General features: G+C 44.3%; 1 protein-coding gene across 6 annotated transcripts in view; it reads right to left on the bottom strand.

The window, feature by feature from the left end:
• Window positions 1–1,424: 1,424 nt before the first annotated feature.
• MTUS1 (microtubule associated scaffold protein 1) overlaps window positions 1,425–19,368 on the bottom strand; it is a 109,294-nt gene continuing 91,350 nt past the window's right edge. For all 6 annotated transcript variants that reach the window (XM_015862199.2, XM_085545340.1, XM_015862198.3 and 3 more), the window contains 8 exons: window positions 16,406–16,472; window positions 9,551–9,765; window positions 8,925–9,030; window positions 7,876–7,949; window positions 7,678–7,773; window positions 5,503–5,619; window positions 4,222–4,319; window positions 1,425–3,618 (listed from right to left, as the gene is read on the bottom strand). In XM_015862199.2, coding sequence (XP_015717685.2) covers window positions 3,402–3,618; window positions 4,222–4,319; window positions 5,503–5,619; window positions 7,678–7,773; window positions 7,876–7,949; window positions 8,925–9,030; window positions 9,551–9,765; window positions 16,406–16,472 — 990 coding nt within the window. In that variant the 3' untranslated portion in view covers window positions 1,425–3,401. The remainder of the gene's footprint in view (window positions 3,619–4,221; window positions 4,320–5,502; window positions 5,620–7,677; window positions 7,774–7,875; window positions 7,950–8,924; window positions 9,031–9,550; window positions 9,766–16,405; window positions 16,473–19,368) is intronic.

The raw sequence follows: 19,368 nt of genomic DNA, 5'->3' as shown, positions 1-19,368 counted from the left end.
ATTTGGCGCTGGCTTGAAGTAATCCCTTTAGGCACAGGTTCATTGCTTTTTAGCATTTTCATCTACAGGGAAAATATTCTGCTTTAAACTCCAGGAGCTGTGTTGGCTTCTTCAATTTCAGGATAATCCTCAGCCTCAAACTGGACACACAGTTTCCAGCACAAACAGCCCAGTACCAGGTTGCATGCAGGCGCCCTTGATGTCTGCCATGAGAATCACAGTCTTCAAGGAGCGTTAGGGAACGACTCAGCTCAAACATTACTCCAAGTGTGGTGCAATTCAAAACCAGATACCTTTCAAGTATCAATAGCTGGAATGACAACAAACCATTTGGTACAGATAAAAACGTTATTGTGATTTTTTTTTTTTTCCCATGAAATTTAGCACTAGAGATGGATAAGGTGGAGTATCTGAAGAAAAATCACTGGCATAATGGCTCTGGTAGCTCCAGGCCTTTGGAATTTATCTATGAGAAGCAGGTTCTAACTTTTTATTAAGTTTCTATGCTAAGGAAGCAGTCAGGAATATGTAGAAACTACTGGACTTTAAGGCTTTCCTTGCCTTTGCTAACACACAGCATCTAAATCAAAGCTTGAACTGTTAATGCTCAGTTAAATAGATAAGTATTGAAACACATGAACAGAATATTCCTTTCTGCTCTAGTAGCATGCATGCAGAACTGGTAGTTCTATGGTCTGATTTTAGTATACAAATATTTCTTCTTTACAGCATTAAAAAGCCTGGTTGCAAGCAGTTCAGAGATAAGAAGTGTCCTGTACTGCTGACAGACTTACCCTCGCTGCCCTCCAGTCTTCCTATTACTTCATATGCCGTACTTACTTACTGTTCTGTCCTAGTGCACTGGAAAAGCCTTCCCCTTCTCCCTGTGTGTAGGGGAGCACTGAGCCTCATCTTCAGGCAGCTGCCTGTGCTCTTCCTGTGCGTTGTCTCTGAGGCACAAACTCTTCACAGTGCTCTGCTTCTGTCCTTGTGGCTCAAGTTGCTGGACTGCTCAATTTTGGTGCTGCCGTGCTGTTGTTTTGTCTTTATTTTTAACAGAAGAGAATCCTCAGTGAAGAAGGTGAAGTTTAAGAGGAGTCTCTTGGGCTGCTTTTAGCAGAGGCGTATTCACAGTGGGTACCTACATTAACCCAAACGCAGGAAGTATTTTATCATGGCAGAATTCCGTGGTGTTACCTGCATGTTTGGTCAATACCTGTGAGCAGCTCTGTGTTACTTCACCCATCAGAGCAGCAGGGCACAGGTGCAGTTTCCTGCAGGGTTAGGTGAACGTTAATAACTTTTGCAGTGAAGCTTCACTACTTCACTTTGCTGTGCTGAGCAGGTACTGAGAGATACTTAATACTGATGGGCTGTTCCTAGATAAGAGACCATTTGACTGACAGACGCAGGAGAAAAAAACCTTTCAATTAGTGCACAGATTTATTTTTTAAGCATTCAGCTCCAATACATGTGATTAAATCTTTGACCAGAGCAAATCAGTGTTTCATTGTAGACCTTGAGCCAAGTTTTAGCCCACAGAGGATTTTCATAATTAAATCTGAAACCCCAGAAAACAATTAAAAGCACTGAGATCACTAACAGTGGCACGTAGGGTACCTTAAAAGGGCATTAATAAAGTATAATAGTCTGTAAAACGGACCCTTAACTTGCACGCAATGTAAGATTAAGTTGAATGATGAAACAGCTGATCATAAGTTTAATATATTACATGTTTACTTTGTGTATGAGCGCTGTTATCTGTCTTGTTTCTACATTCATTGTAAAGATTGAAGTCTTGGGTAACATGGTTTGAAGTGGTTCTCTGGTTTAGTTCCCTAAACATTTTCCATCTATCTCCTCAATTTCTGTTCTGAAGCTGCTGGAAAACACAGAGGACAGTGGATGTGTTTACAGTAACAGCCAAATGTAGAGCTGGCTGACAGCGTGAGCTACACTGTTACCTAACTGCTATGGTGGTGCTGGAAATGGCATTGAAAAACCAAAGCTGTTGTAAGCATGGAGTTTTGGAATACTGACCTGAACCTGTTTAGTAGATAGAATGCAGAGATTTTAAACGGGTCTGACCAAGGGAGCAGCCAGGCTGCGATGACCTGGGTGAGGCTGAAACTCGGCATACGGCACTTGTGGAAATGCTGACACTCCAGGTTCTGCAGGACAAATTTTTCCCCTTGTTACAGAATTTCCTGTACAGGAGCTTCTGCCAGATCAACTGGCAAACACCGACGTCCTGCAGCCTCAGAGGAAAGGTGAAGCAGACTTAGTAAGACAATTATCCACAGCTGTCACCTGCCCTGTCTTCCACAGGGGAACTGGGCCAACCCCCACAAACATTAATACAAATGCTAATGTTCAAAAAGTGAACGTGTCCAACCAGGTACACTGAAATTCATAGATTACTTAAGAATCTTACTGAGAACTCGAGCACTTAATTATTGCAGCTTTCTCTTTGGCTTTCAATCTCATTTCTCTTTCAAGTACATGGTCTCAGCTATGGACCAATGCTGCTTAAGGATTCTTTTTCAGCTGGTCAAGTGATGGGTCTGGGCACCTGACCCTGCCACGATACTGAGAACTTGAGAACCAGTGTCCTTTTGAGGTCAGAATCTGAATCTGTTGACTTAAAAGACAAAATCCACTGCAACAAACAGCCTCTTTATAACTGATGCTGTTGTGTGTGCACAATAGGGCTACAATTCAGTTTGCTTTTAAAATTCATTTAGTATTGCATAGAAAGGTAGGCCAAGACACTGAGTCAGTGGATCAAGCTTTTCACGCTATTCTTTCAACTGAAGACAAGGAGATGAAGGAAATAAACCTACAGGAGCAGTGGCTGCCTCTCGTCATTTGTGAGAGCACTCTTGGCTATAAGCATGCGCTGACACCATTATCAAGGAAGTACATGTCAATCTGTAGTCTTCAGCTTTTATCCTTTATTACATACACAGCAAAGAAGGCAGCATTAGACACACACACGGTGTGTTACATCCATTCCATCCACAGCACACATGCGCACACACAAACAAACAGCCTTTTAAAAAAGTGTCTGTGATAGGAACATTTTATAAAGGTTGTGATCTTTATCTCTAAGCCCCTGAGCTTTTCCTTATGGTTACGTGAAAAGGCAATGAGTAAGTCTTTCTTTCCTTGCTCTCTAAGTGCTTTGTGCAACGCTGTCCATAGAGGTTATAAGTCTTTTTGGGAGAAGCTACGTGAGTCTCACTCCCATTGTCTCAGTCTCTTATCGTCATTTTTGCACTGAGTTTCCAGTTATGTTCAGTTGTCATACTCAGCTAATATAGCTCGTGCTCCTGCGGTTACAGTTATGATCAGTTCTGCAGATCACAAACGAAATGCAATCCCCTTTTGTTCAAGAGATGTCATCTTGGTGAGACCGTAGGACTAGAGAAGTTACCAGAATTCCGTGGGGACTGAAGAGGCACAGAGGGAGAACTGGGGGACAGTTTTCTTGGGCTGCATAGGTCACCATTGTGCAACTTCCACAGAAGTTCTTCATTTTCCATTGACAGACGTTTATTGACTTTTGATTCTTTCTCTAGGGACTCCTGTAAAACAGCCTGCTCCGTAGAAAGTTGCCTGCAAAAGACAGATTTACATCAGAGCATGTCACAGATTTGGTTACGGTATTAATTATTCAACAACAGTTTGAACCTGCATAACACTCTGCTTTGCTTACAACTGAATTACTTCCTTCGGATGAAAATGAGGATTTACCATGTTTGCAGCCTTGTGGGATTTACATTTGTAGCTTACAAAAAGCAGGAGGAAGTTCCAATAAGGAGCATTCTTGAAGGCCAGAAAAAGTACCTCAACAGTGAGACCTGTCCCACTAACAGTGACATCTTTAGCGGCCATGCTCAAGACTCAGCATTTTATTCATGCTAAATATTGCTGCCATTGCCAAGCAAAACATGCTGCTGGAAGCTGGTATGGCTGAGGTGCTTTTTCTCCCTGAGATGCTGTTTTGCAGCCTTCTGTTGAGCCTTATTTTTTTACAGCCTCTTCCTGTTTGGTTTTCTATGGAATAATGTACAGCTATAGAGACAGAAGTGGAGAAGGAAAGATCTCTCCTACAGAAAACCACATAAAGCTGAACACTGATGTTTACACACTTTCTCATTACAGGAACATCTTCCCCAGGTTAATGAGAACATCTAAGAATTCTCAGATATTTTTCACCTTGAAAGTTCCATGTGTTTGTCCATCCGAGCTTTTAATTCTTCATTTTCCTGCTGAACCTTCTTTAATTTATCCATTAGGATGGTGTTGTTTTCCACCTTGGAATAAAAAGTCATGGTTTAAAACAAAACTCATTGACATACACTCAAGATACCGACATTCTTAGCACAGAGTTTGCAGACCTTGTTACTATACAGGGAAAAACAGGCAGAATGACTTTAGACTAAGAGGAGACTGACCTGCTATTGTGGCTTAATATTTTGTAATAGTCAAACAGGTACTTACCTGACTGTTGTGTAACGCTGGCATTGCGCCACTTGTGCTGATTAGATGCCAGAAGAGGATCTGGATAAGGTTTATGCTACTCTGTTGGCAGAATGGAGGCTGCCTAGAAGTACCACGCTACAGCAACGAATGGAAGAGGTTCCCCCTTTGTACACAGTTTTCCCCACTACTCTCCTGATTTTACTTCATCACTGTGAGATGTTACCAGTGCTTATGGAAAAAATGATTTGTAAATGGTTGTGTGTCCCAGGGGCTTCTCTACTGTGACACACCTCAGCCAGAAAAGACAGAAAAGCAATTGTAGACCAGTGGAATGGGGCAACGTACAATGCTGCACAACACAACAAATAACACGAATCTATTCCCTTCTATCCAAACCTGTCTATATTTTCTTGCTAAAATACTGCTCAAGTTGTTATTACAGTTGTTCAGAGGCTCCACCCAGGATAAGCCCACAAATTAGATCTGCCAAATAATGTTAAAGTTCTGCCCCCAGAATTGCTGTTTCATGTGGAATTATGCACAAATCCACATAGCTAAACAAATGGCTTAAAGGTAACAAGTGTTTGATGTGAGCTGGTCAACTCTAGATGAAAATACAATCTCTTCTTGTTTAACTAATGTAGCCACCACGTTAAGGCTGCCCTAACAGTGCAGTCTGCCTTCCATAATACTTGAGTAAATGTGAACAGGTGAGCATTTTTTCTTTAGGAGATGGGGTAAAAGGGATGAGAAGGTGTAACTACCTTAGCTATAATTTGTGCAACCCAGTAGCTGCCATAAGAGATGGAAAGACCACTTAGAGCATCTGTTCCCCCTTGCTACAGCCCAATACAGACACAACTGTACCTGCAGTGGGAGCACGTCCCATTATTTTTACACGCTTTCTTTTAAACAAGGAAAAACCTTTGCACGTATGTCTGACCAGCCTGAATTCATCATCATTCACAGATCAGAGGAACAGTCCAAAACTGCCAGACCCCAAGGGAAACCCACCAGTTTTTCCATCTTCATTAACTTTATGTCTTGCTGATGCAGCTTCTCATTCTTGATCTCCAGCACTGCTTTCAGACTTTCCAGCTCCTGTTCCAGATACATGATCTGCGGGTTTTTCTGAAAGATTTCCACAGAGTTTGCTTATTACCTTCAATTCACGGATAATTAAAGTGCTTCCCTGCTATTGAAGAAAGAGCAAGAAAACAGAAATTGTAACAACAGTTGTTTGTTCAAGGTGAAATCAGGTTTGACAGCTTTGCACAAGAGAAAGATCCGGAACTGCTTTCTCATCTGATTTCCTTTGTTCTTCGCTTTAAATCGGCAGCTGCCATTCCCTTAGCAGGTGCTCAGAACAGACTTTGTACACGCGTGCAAAATCCTCGTGACTCAGAGGAAGGCACCAAAGCTGTTGCAGCCCAACTTGTTTTGTGAGAGCACTGACAGGCTCCTTTAAGGCGAGGAGTTCCAAAATGTATCCTGCATTACTCATAACCCATCCCAGGAAATAATAAGAGTAAACATGTGAAGAGTTGTTCAGGAGCTGGAACGGTTCAAAAAACACACAGGCTTATAAAAACACCCATCTGGCTGTAGCTAGTTCTCACTGTTTTCTACCTGAAGGTATGTAGCTCATAAGAAGAAATTCAACATCATTTTTCCCTTTAAATTCTTCCAGAAGGCCTGGCAATGCAATCCAGACTAGTTTTTAACAAAAAAAATACAGGAATATCAAGTGACACTACGTAAATACTGCTAGACATACACCTTGATCTTCTAGGGGCAAACAATAGTTCTAGTAGTGCCGCATTTTACTAGGGAAGAACATACCGTATCAAAGCACTATCCTTCCATACAGAAGTCTTAAGCTTATGAGGTTTATCTGTCAGGACGCAAAGCATATTTGCAGCTGCATAAAGTCACTTGACTATTGCTCTGCAATAACAGCTGAGCACAGCTAAGCACAGTGTTCTCTTTGGTATCACCTCTCCCAGCCACAGCAGCACTGCTTGCAGATTCTTCCTGCAGCTCTACCCTGCCACTAGAATAAATAACAAGAGAACAAATAGAACAAATAGTCCAGCATGAATTAGAGCTGCTTCTCCTAGGTAAGCCTGCACTTTTTCCCACCAAGCAGACGTTTTTTTTCCTGGCTTTTCCCCCTCCCACAGCTCTCTGTATGTTCATGTTTGGTTTTCCATCCAAAGGGCTCCCTGTAGCTGGGCCAAAGGTCTCATTACTGGAGTTTTGCTCTGCCATTTTCTGACCAACGGAGTCTTCCTCTGTCCCACTTCCCTGACCTTCAGCTCTATTGCTATATAGATTTTTTTCCAATCATGTATCTGTTCCTCTTTAAGTTTACTTGAGTGTCTCACCAAGTCAAAAACAGGGAGAGTACCAGAAGACACAAAGGAGCAGAGTTGTATAAATCAACTATGTCCAAACCCACTATAATTAGCAGACCTTTCTAACAGGTAAAACACGGATTGACTACGAAGGACGGACCATTTAAAGTAGCAAAGCTGACAAAATGAGAGGACCTGCCACTAACAATCCTAAGTTTTTCTTTTTTTTTTTAAGCTCAGAATTTCTCTTTGTGGGAAGACATTCCCTAGTGTAACCTGTAGTAACAAGCAGGTCTGTATGCAGCCATTGTGGCTACCTCCAAATGCAAGAAAACCTTCTCTCAGAGCACATTCCTAATCCCAGGAGCATCACAGATGACAACAGCCTTGGGTGAAAGGTGAGAACGAAAACTTTATCTAAAGGATACACCAGAAACAAGCACAGGTTGTAAGTTCATTAAAAACTCAAGTACAAGAAGTGAATTCTGTAGCAGTGATACAAGACGGCCCACACACCGTCATGGTGCTGGTTGAGCATTTATCAGCTGATGAGAAGCAAGCTATGACACACCTGCACACATTTACGGCTTCAGTTTCAATTAGGCTTAAACTTAACACACTCAATAGGTTTATAACACTAAAGTTAATAACACTGTACTGCTTGACAAAAAATTCTGGTGGGAAAATCCATTTACACACAGTATTAAAAATAATTAATAGGCATCAGAGCTCTCTATCAGATTTGATTACAAACCTTCTCAATTATGCAACAGAATAAACCCAAGCATAAAAGGTCTGCCTGTCTGCGTTACTTTTGGAGACCTGGACTTACAAGACTGGCTTTTTCTTTGGCTGTTTGTTTTTGCTCTTCTAATTTCAGCTTCTCACTTAGAGCGACGTTTTCACATTTTAATTCATCGATTTTTTTCTGAAATGAAAAGACAGGGCACAGGTAGGCCAACAATTCAGAGCACATCGCCAAAATCCCACTTAAGTTTTAGACCTGCAATGACACAAGCCCTAAACGTACCTCCAGCAATTCCTGCTTCTCTTTAAAGGAATCTTCAAGCGACTTCCTTTCAGATTCATGGGCATTCTTGAGCTCTGCAACAGATTATTTTTGTACATTTTTCATATACAATGATTATCATTACTTAACGAGGACAAATAGCCAAAACACACATGCACAGATGCAGAGTCACTGCCAGCATGGAAAGAACATTTATCACAAACCACCCCAAAGCCTGTACAAAGTATCAGATCTATCTCTGCTTCAGATCCGTGGGTCGTCCTCTCACAAACACATTCCATTAGCTGATGACATCCCAAGTTTGAAAGCACTCATCTACATGCAACAAAGGGATGAACTGAGCACAGATCCACATCCGACAAAAGCTGAGCTTCTGAAGGGAATTAGAGGCAAAAAACATCACGCGTCTCCCAGGAATTCCTAGAAAAACATCTCCTTTCCTACTTTGGAACTATCAGGCTGAAGAGCTCTTCATTACTCTGGAAATGCCCCAGTTTTAAGGAGATAAGAGGAAATTTCCTTGTCAGGTGGAGCCAAAGGGAGGATGGAAACCATCACCTCTTAAACATCTCGACTCAATGCAATTCAATTCTGCACACACCCCTTCCTAGAAAAAAAGTTTACTCTTCTAAACAATGCACGACATTTCATTTCTCAACTTGAGAAACATTCCCACATCAATCTGGACACCACCTAACCCTACTTCATGTTCATTTTTGAGGTGCTCCTTACAGAAGCGTGGGGGTGGCAGGCAGAGAGTTGTTCCATTACCGTGACATTTTGAGGGCAGGCTGTAATTTAGATGCGTCTTTTAAAAGTCATCCCCACTCTTAAACTGTTTTGAAAGTTTCATTCCATCCCGATGGGATCACAGTTACTTCTGTATATAAAATAGACTTGTTCAGATCCAAAAGAAGGAATTCAGTCAGCATTTGTAAGGACAGATGACCAGCAAGAAGAAAGAAATGTACATATCCAGGTTTAATGCATTTGAATATCTTTGTGACTAGCAGTTCTATGCTGTATGGACTTGAATACAAAATACTTGCCCGAAAAAGAGGATTCATATTTCTTTTTCAGCTCCTCTACTTTTTCTGAGTGGCTGTTTTCAAGTTGCAGCTTTAAGTTTTCATGTGTGACATTTAAGTTGTCCACCTGTAACATGACAAGATGAGTTTCTCCCCTTAGTGTGTTATTTTAACCCTTGCTTTAAGTATTGTTATGGTGGTTTTATGCTGTGCTTAAGTCTAGGTAGCACTTAACAGACGGCCACAGGAAAAGCTAAGCCACATACAACACTTAATAGATGAGAACAGCTTACAGATACCAACAGAACGTATGTGTCTCTCACACGCATGGAATTGCTGCAAAGCAAGTTCCCAAGCCAGGCGTGGTTCTATAAGTCTTAAAACTTGAGCTGCTTCAAGTACCCGTAGAGCTCCAGATGGACCTGGAGCTTGCAGAACACTGAATTTCTACCAAGTTAAAACACAACCTTAAGGCTTGGCCAGCTTTGCATACTAACATTCCCTTTCGTAACTGCAATTGAGTAGAGTTCCACATTATGTAAAATCCATTCATTAATAGCCTAAATAAATAAATAAAGATTCCTTGAGGGCTCATTTGTAGCAGAAAACAATCGCTGAAGAATATCCCTACTCCAAATACCACAAACCTGCTCCTGGAGCTGCGCTTTGTACTTCTCAGCTTCTTCGATGCAGATACTCTGGAGCTTCTCGCATTCTGCCGTGTAAAACTGCTTGAGCCTCTCCTCCAGTTCAGCCAAATCGTTGTGGTGCTGCTCATTTAATTTCTGCAGGAATCCTTCATAGGTAACTTGCAGCTCATTCCTGTCTCTCTCCAACTTCTCACAAGCCGCAGAAGTTGTTACTGCAGATGGCAAAATTAATAAGAAAAACACCTGGTCAAGTTCATTGCTAAGTTCACAGCCCCACTGCAGGCACTACGGACAGGAACATGCCTGCACAGGATACACAAAGACAAGACTCATTTATCCATTAAATGAGTGCCACCCCCAAAGACACATGAAAAGACCTCTTCAAACATGCCGAATACATTGTGCCTTATGCTAAGAATTAATTGAATCTAGTTAAATTGGGAGCCCACGCATAAAGCATAAACGTGACAGTTTGTCGTGACACAGAAGAATGAATGTCTCACTGGAGATACCAGAGTGCTCTAATAAAACAACTAATTGGATTTGCTACTTCACCTAATTTGATCCCATTTCAGGAGCTATTTGTCAGAGTGCTTCACTTTCTGATGTATAAACCACTTAGCTAAATTGGAAAGTCTTACCATCCTGAAGGCCCATCCATCCCGCGTGCTACCCATGCTCAACTACAGAGCACTGAGACAGCCGCACAGACCGCCCTAAAGCAGAGCAATACAAAACCACCAATCTGAAACATACTGCTAATAGATTTAAACAGGCAGCACAGAGAGCAGTTCAGGCCCAGGGCAGAGCGTTAAAGAAGCCAAGAACTGGATATTTTACAGCTCTCTATGCATTTTTATTAACAAAGGTAAGTAAAGGAAAGCGCCCAGGTTTGACCCTCCATATTTACTGAACTGATTAAAGGCAAAACAGAAACTTGTGCTTTAGAGTTTGAAATTTAGCACTCGCACCTCCCACCGAAAGGGCTGGAACAGAAAGAATCCCTTTTCTGCTGTTAATGCGATTGGAACAAGCCCCTCATGCAGCTGCACACAGAGGCGGCAGCAAGGTGGAACAGCACCGCCAGCAGAAGGTGAGGTCACCAACCTCAAGCAAAATCACTTCTGTGCAGCATTTATCACTTTTGTTTAACATAAACCTTAAAATAAATTAATCAGATGAGTATCTCCTTAAGAGAAAAATCAACTGGAACCTTAACGTGATCTGGAATGAAATACAGGAGAGTTCACGCACACACACACTTATAGCAGCTTGGCACACTGCCCAAACAATATAAACTCTGTGGAAGCAGTAGAAGATTCAAGAATTTTGGTACAGGCGTTACAGGAAATTCTTATCATAGCTCTGTCTGAGCACTAAGATACGTGGATCGTAGGATCTTCAAGGGCTGAGTCCCAAACCAGTCCTGCCCTCAGCTGTCCCGAAAGCAACCTGCCTCAAGTTGGGCATCTGTCAGCTCTGCCCTCTGCTACGGCTCAGCAAAAGCAAGAGAGTAAACGAATGGCACCTGCACTCCTTTAAGGGAAACGCAGTGAAGTCTTGGCACTACCAAGGAAGATTTTTATTTCCTTATTTTAATTCTTTCCATGACTGACAGTCACAAATGGATTCCTTTGGGGAAGGGAAGGAGGAAAAGAACTAGCAAACACCTATGAGGTAACACTGACAAAGTTACTCAGTGTGGATGCTTTGCATCTTTGTGCTTTTGGGAAAAAAGGAATGTGATGGACAGGGGGCGTTCTTTGTAAGGCAAAGAACCACGCACAGAATCAAATGGAAACATCACTCAACCAGCCACTCGCAGAACCCATCTGGCCATTTACCACTGAGTCACTGCAGCACAGAGGCAGGCAGCTCACACGCCTCATTTAAAGTAATTGTAGTGAACTGCTTCAAATGACCCACTTCCCTTAAAAAAGGAGTCATCTGACTCTTGACTTACAAGGCCACAGCCGGTCCTTTGCGTCTGGTGAGCTAAAAGAATACGCTGCCTCACTTTGCCTTGTCCTTAAATGTCAGCACAGAGATCCTTCACATGACACAATACATCTCAGACAAAAATCAAACAGCAAACCCTGCCTTTGTCAAAGGGAGCAGCCACATCAGGCCTTGTTCAGCCAGTCTGCAATCCACATTTATCAGAAGACTCGTGTTATGAAGGTAAACAAAAACTAACTTTTAAAGTCTGCACCAGCAGTTGAATGTTACCTTGAAGGTACCTGCTGGCCTTCCTAAAGCTGAAGGCTCTGCATGTCCTTGCACACAGCATGTCTCACTGCACCCTTGCCATGCAGGCAAGGACAAAAATGGCCAGTGGGCTCCCAGTACCATAAGCACACACAGAGTGTGGTTCCTCTGGGCAGAACCACCACCACCTCTGGCCATCACAGGCAGTTTCTGAAATTCAGCAGCAGCATTTCTTAACAGAAATGCAGCTTTCAGCTTGTGAACTCAACACCTGTATGGAGATATGAAAAATGGCCACCTCCATCCCACACGTGTCACTGCACAGCTCTGTGTGTCAGCTGTCTGAACCCCAGCCCAGGGAATGTGGAAAGCAGCCGCCAGCAGCACCTTCCTGCAGGACAAACCACAGCTGCAGAGGATGCCCTTTTTCATAGAACCCCAAAGAAATCTCTCTCGCATTCCCAACAAAAGCAGCCAAGAGGTAAACCTTTACAACTGCACAGCATCTCCTTCTTACAAAATTTAGCCTGTTTTTTATTTCAGTTATCTAATAATTCATCACAATAAACCAATTCAGCCCTTATAGATCGAGTTCTTACATAAAAACATTTCTCAACTTACTCCACTCTCACTTAAAAGCCACCGTAACCACAGCTCAGAGGAGATAAAACCACTCACCTAAATTGAAACACTTTGGAGCAAAGTTATCGTCATAAAACTGTCCAAAACACTCCCTGGCCTAACCATGCTTCATGAAACATGGGGCTGTCTGACATACTGAAGCAGAGGTCACTGAAGCAGCAAACTGGTGGTACTTTAATAGGTGTGGGGATACGAAATGGGGGATCATTGCCAGAGAACAGCAAGCATTTAGCACAGTGCTGTATCACAGTGCATAACGTTTTATTGTTCTAACTTTATTAATCACACAGGAATATTCATGTGTACGTTCTGTTGACCAGCAGTTCTACTGGAGACACAAGCTGCTTTCCTTCTCTATGTAAAGGTTTATTATAAATAATCATCCAACAATTAATTTGTGTTTTTGGCAGAATCTCAGTATTGGAAATTCTTCCACCCAAACACGCTTTCAGTTTATGACCAAGTTTCTCTGGGTGTTACCCATGGCACAGCATCAAGCCAAGTTCTGGGCAAGCTGAAATGAGCCAGGTAAATCAAGAGAACACTTCAGGGCATGTACAGGTGGGTATGGCTGAATGCTCAGTTGAAGCACACAAGTATCTGCCAGGAAAAAAAGCTCCCATCCTTCAGTACTACAGGTACCACCACAGTGTGGTATTTACATCTGCCAGTATAAAAATAAAACATAAACAGAACAAAAGAAACCAAGAGCCTTTATACCCCAACCTCCAAAGCACGCTTTAAAGGTCAATTACTAATAAAAAAATAGCATGGGAAATTACATGAAAGTATTTCTGAGGTAAACGCTGTTTACCAATTGCAGTGCAGTGGAGACTGGTACGGCTGCACAGGATACGTGCGCGTCCCTCCTGCCTACTAAAAAGCCTCCTGGCTGCAGGTCCAAAGGGGCCAGCAGCTGCTGTGCCAGCCCTGCAGCAGCACAGGCCTGGGCTGCAGCCAGAGGAGCTGCAGACTGAAATAATCCAGAGTCAAATTCACTGTGAGGAGCAGTTTCACGTCACTGTGGAAATATGCAGTTCTTGTTGCTTCTACTTACATAATTAAACAGGCAACTCGAAATGATTTATATAGCAGCTTGTATCTTAATAAGCAGGAAAATTTAAGGGACAAGCAGCATTTGGATCTGCTCTGGGTTCCCAGGACCGAAACAGTTACACTGAAATCCCTCCCTGTTCAGTCTCTGAGGCTGTGAATGGATCTGGACTCCTCTGAAGAGCCTCTCCCCATCCACCACCATGTCCAGGCCCCCACACGGTGCCCAAGGAGTGTCCTCCATGCATGGCCTAAGGAAACCACAGCTGTCTAAGTGGGATCTTAGGGCTGCAGCCATGCATGGTTCAATCAGCCCACCCTGTCAGTGCTCCATTTGCATACTGTCCTTAAACAAGAATGTATTTGAAAAGGAAGCATATTATGGAATTACAGAGTTTTACAGCAAGGCAGTCAGTTTTACAAGGTAAATAAAGGAGCCTGGGAACATACACAATTAAACTTAAATAGCAGAAACCAAGGACTTGACACATCACAGCGTGAGCAGCAGAAGATTCTGTGCTCCTCAAACTTGGCAATATCCAGCATGCAGCCTTTGTGGAGCAAGACACACCTGGTTCCTCTTCCTAGATGGCCCAAACTGTGAACATACCTTATATCAGCCTGGGACTCTGTGAGACCTTACAGTGTCCATACAACCAAAAAAGATTCAAGTTGTCAGCCTGTGCCTAATTGACACCATCAGTCAAAATTCTCAGTGCTTACCTCAGATAGCCTATGGGAACCTGAAGTACAGCTGCACATGTTTAACAGTGGAAACACAAATCTGATTAGCAGGTGTGCATTTAAACAGGTTACTGTCAGCTAAAGCTAACACTGCAGGAATGTTTGTGCAAAGCTGGTCAACAAGTGAGGGCTGGCTGGCTTTTTTATTCATCTACTTTAAACAAACCTTCTTCAAGGCAGATAGAACTGAAGACACACCTAGTTTTGCAGTACAGCAGTTAATAGATTCCCATCCCATGTGAAGAAGTACAGACGGGCTACGTGCACGATGGAGTTAAGACGCAGGACCCTGCGTGAAGATAAATGCTTCTCTGAAATTACAGGCAGTTTGGAAACCTGAGGCTGCCCCCAGCTGCTCTGCAGAGCTGGCACAGAAGCATTACCACTGCATGAGGATGGTGATGGCCCTGGACAGCACTGCTCACTGACAGCTCTGACAGCAGGTACCATGCAGCACAGTGGGGCTGACTGGTCTGAAGCTATCTGGGTACCCTTTGGCAGGACAGTGTATTCCTGTAGTAGGAGCCCCATCCCAGGTCTCTGGAATGAACTAAGCTTTTGGAATACAAACAAACAAAACCCTAAGAAACAGACTAAGTGCTGGTTAGATTTCAGCCTTTCCCTCTAATCTGAATTTCCCCTTCCTGTTAATTGACCTGGATGTAGCACTCAAGTAGATAAGGATAACACTGCAGATGCAAAGGCAGGATAGAGAGAGACTTACTTCAGAAGGACTGCTGTGAGAGCAAAGAATGTTCATGATAAGGTAAACAAACAGATTTGCCCAGAATGTTACATACATACACATACATACACATGCACAAACAGAGAAGAAATCTATGTCACCTTCACAGCACAACTTCATAGGTCACCCAGCAATGCAAGGAGCCTGTTTGCACAGCACTACTCTCACTCTAATCTGGTCACTTCAGAGTAGAAGAAGTGCTGATGCTGCTGTCAAGGGACACAGCCTCCACTCTCCCCAGCAGCCCCTTCCCCTTTGGTTGTTCTGGCACTCAACAGGCAGGTAGGTGAGCTACCAGCTTTCCCCAGTGCTGACACAAGGACAGAAAGGCAGAGGGCTGCAAGGCTTCCTTACAGGCAGCTCCTACTGGGACCGGCCTCAAAGAAGCGCAAAACTGCAACCCTGACACTTTGCCACCAGCAAGGTTAAAGGCTGCAGCTTGACAGATGCCATCATGCACTAAGTGCTAAAAAAGCCTCTGCTCTACAGCACTGAACTTCCAGCAATGAAAACACATCCCTGAAACGTGTTTCGTATCTTTGGTACGCTCAGATACCTGCTCAGTCTGCAAGGATTCCTCTGTTCGTGCCTCCACCCGCCAGGCTTTCAACTCTGATGTGCTGATGGAGTCGCCCACCCTGTTAATCAGCACTAATACAAAAATCTGATAATTAAATATATGCCTGCATGCAACGAGGCCTTCCCACACAAGACAAATTGGGCTGAGACAGCACTCAGCTTCCAAAGCATGTGAATATACAAGTTTCCAACTCTTCAGTAATCAGTCATTATCTAGAACTACTTTACACACACCACTTCTGCTTCCCAAGGATCTTTGTATAGGGGTTCTACAACAACAGAGGCGTGCTGTCTGTAAAACGACAGCTTCCTTTTCAAGCACCATCAATTTCAATTTGATGACTTTTTATGCTCCACAAGATTACCTTGCTTTGAGATTGAACAAGTTCTGTGAAGTTGTGATTAAATACAATTAAACCAAGCTTCAAAGTTTGCAAAACCAGCCCTTGAACGTTATAGCTCAATTTCACATTACAACTGTCTGCTAGGCTGAGTTTAAAAATTGAATCTCATTAGCCCGATACAATTTATTTCTGTTAGTTTCACATTCATTCATCTACAAGCAACTAAGGCAAAACAAAGATTTTGTACAGTGTACTTCACAGATTTACAGATTTCTGCTTCCTATCTCTAGAAACTGCATATAGGTTGGGTATCTTTCAATGTGGGACAGTCATTCAAGTTTAGGAAGGGAGCGCTTTGCCCACCAGATACAGATTCCATGAGCAGGCACAGGCAGAATGGTGCAGAGCAATGCAGCAGTGAAGCATCTGAGCAGAACTCAGCCAGGGAACTCACTGCCTGCTGTGGCATCTCTCTTTCTACAGACCCGGTTTGCTGCAGTTTTGTTTTCATTCCGTTGAGGATAAATAGGTTCTTACCTAGTTCTCCTCGCAGGTTGACTAGCTCTTGAGATAACTCTTTATGTTGTTTCAATGCTTCCTCCCTCTGCAGAAGGAAAAACAAACAGTCAAACATAAGTGATCCAAACAGGGCACCTTCCAATAACTTGCATGTGCTCTGTAGGAAAACAAGAGGCAGAAGCGAGGAGCCAAGCTATGAATCATTTAGGATAACAGTCCTGCTGTTACCAAATACACAGATGTCCTGTTGTTAAGCAAGTTATACTTTAAAACATAGAACAGTTTTTTTTTCCAGGATAACACTGCAATTAAGATCCTGCTTCGCAGCCATTAATTACATATTTTATGATGGGTGGAGCAACATAACCTTACAGCACAAACCAAGCAATTGCTGACAAGGGCACCGGTGTACGGTGAAAGAGGCATGCACCGAGATAAATATCTGAAGCTTCCATAACAAAAATACAAGCACAACCCCCAAACTTTGCCAAGCACTCCATCTGCCCCCGGCAAGGTGCGCGAGGGGCACGCAGCGGCACACAGAGGCGGACGCTGCCCTCCCTGCTGCAACCGGGGCGGGGAAATAAAAAGAAAAGAGAAAAGCCCACCCCCACACCGCCGCCCCCCAAAGCAGCCCGGCGCGAGGAGCCCCCCAGCAGCGTTACCCTGGCTGCGGCGCACTGGGGGTAGAGGCACAGCCTGCTGCTGGCGCAGCCCATCTCGGGGCAGCCGCAGCCGCGAGCGCCGCCAGCCGCAGTGCTGCCCTCCGCGCGGCACAGCCCCGGGCTCCGGCCGATTTCCCGGCGGAGGGGAGGGGAGCTCTGCCCTTCCCCTCGGCCGCGGCAGCTCGCGTGCGCCCCGTGGACGCGCCGCAGCCGCCCTGCGTGCGGGGACGGCGCGGGGAAGGCCGGGCGGGCGGCGCACGCCCCGAGGCAGGAGCTGGCGGCGGAGCTGCAGCGCAGGCACAGCCGCGGCTTTGTGCTGCTCCTTCCGCCGGGACGCGCCCGGCGCAGCGCAGCCGGCCATCCCGCACGGGAGCGACCCGCTGCTCGAGCCGCGCGGTCAGGCGTCCCGGTGAGAACCCGGGCTGAGCGCTCGTCTGGACACTGACACGCCTGGAGAGGTTAAGGGGCCGTGCCGTGGCATCGAGCACTGAGATGCTGTTACACCACCGGACCGAGTCTGGAAACCTCGCCCCCATGCTAAGACCTCTGGTGAGCAGGGAGCCCCACCAGCAGCCCACGGTGCTGCCCCCGCTCCCCATACCCCATGGGGTTGGGTGGCACTTCCCTGCCCCCTGCAGCCGTGCCCACCGCAGCACCCAGCACTGCACGCTGCAGTGAGACCAGCGCATCCCTCACTCCGACAATGCCTTGCAGGGAGCTTTTGAGCAAACAAACCACTAAAGCATTTTCCAAAGCTTTATTCTGTAGTAAACCTCGTTTATTATTAAATCAGTGCACACTTAGGAGGTTGGATATTCCCTACCCCTCCCTTCCAGCCTCACTGCTTTGTTTGCATACTCACTCTTTGCCCTAATTCTAGAAAAACAACCATTCTCGAACCCAAGTTCTCCCAGCCTGTCTCAGTCAGTAGGACAGCCTGGTTTTCCTTCCCCCTCAGCCTAATGGCCAGACCATGCAGCAGCCTCCTGGGGCTAACGTTTGCATTGAATGTTCCCAAAGACCTTCCTTCCTCATGGTCTGCAGAACATTTTGTATCCGTTTTAATCAAAACAATCTGACCAGGAAAGGACAAAGATTAGAATATACCAAGGACTGACCAGAGGCCAAAACCTCAAAATAAAATGAAGTATCAACTGCTCAAGTGACATATGTAAATGTATGTATTTTACATTTCTCACATTCTGCTGCTCTTGCACCCTTTTGCTTTTTACTGATGCTGCTGAACCCTATGCCCTCAGCCTCCCACTTGTCCATTTGGTTTTCCAAACCAGGAGATCCGTGCAGACTTTTATCATGACCCCTCATGAAAGTACATTCTCAGAGAAGGCCAGCCATGTACTGCCAGTGCAGGGGACAGGTTGCCCAGAGAGGTGGTGGATGCCCCTGAAGACCCTCAAGGTCAGGCTGGACCAGGCTCTAAGCAACCTGATCTAACTGTGGGTGTCCAGCTGCCCTGCAACAAAACAGGGAGTAGATGATCTTTAAAGGCCCCTTCCAATTCAGAGAATTCTACGATTTAAAGACTCAGTCTGAGGTGGTCATACAGTCAAGCAGTCATGTTCAATAATCAGACCGACAAACAGTTCATTTAGCACTACTATCATCTATGCTGTGAAATAAACAAAACTCCAGATACAGGGGTCTTCCCATGAAAACTCCAAAGCTTAAGACCTGAGATTAAAGTGCAGTAAAATACCCAAGACCACTTGGAGTGATCTATTGAGAACCATCTTCAGCGTTTAATTTGAGGACAGGTACGTGGGTACTTTGTGTTGTGATATCAAGCTGCCTTCTAGCTCATATTTCACAAGATTCTAGTTGAAAATCAGTATTAGAAATTGAAAGAGCAGATCCAAGAGGCAGGATCGAGCAGTTCTGGCATTTCTCCAGATAAATCTGGCAATAATAAAAAGCCTCTTCTAGTGGGATGATCCTTGACTCGTTGTCAAAGACTCGAGGAGGGTCTCTAACAGCTCCTGGCAAAATATGAGAGCTTAGATTATGTGAGCTGCAGGAATGGCTGAGGACCTATTTTCCTCATTTCAAAAGAATCTGTTACAGCTGTACAAGAAATTCAGTGTAGCTTTAGCAAAAGCAAACATGGAAGCAGTAGGAAGCAATGAGAGGAGAGCTGGAAGATAAAAGCTTTGTCATGGGCACCACTATCGATGTGCACTTCTCCAAGAAGACACTGCAAAGCAGTTCTCAGCGTCACACTGGAGCGTTATGTGAAAGATTACATTCAAAATCCTTCACAGATCTTTAGTCAAGAAACTGCAGGGAGAAACATTCTCA

Source organism: Coturnix japonica, chromosome 4, assembly GCF_054131305.1.
Source record: "Coturnix japonica strain WE chromosome 4, WE-NBRP24, whole genome shotgun sequence".
Lineage (NCBI taxonomy): Eukaryota > Metazoa > Chordata > Aves > Galliformes > Phasianidae > Coturnix > Coturnix japonica.
Note: the sequence above shows the minus strand (reverse complement) of the source record. Positions and strands in the feature narration are given on the sequence as shown.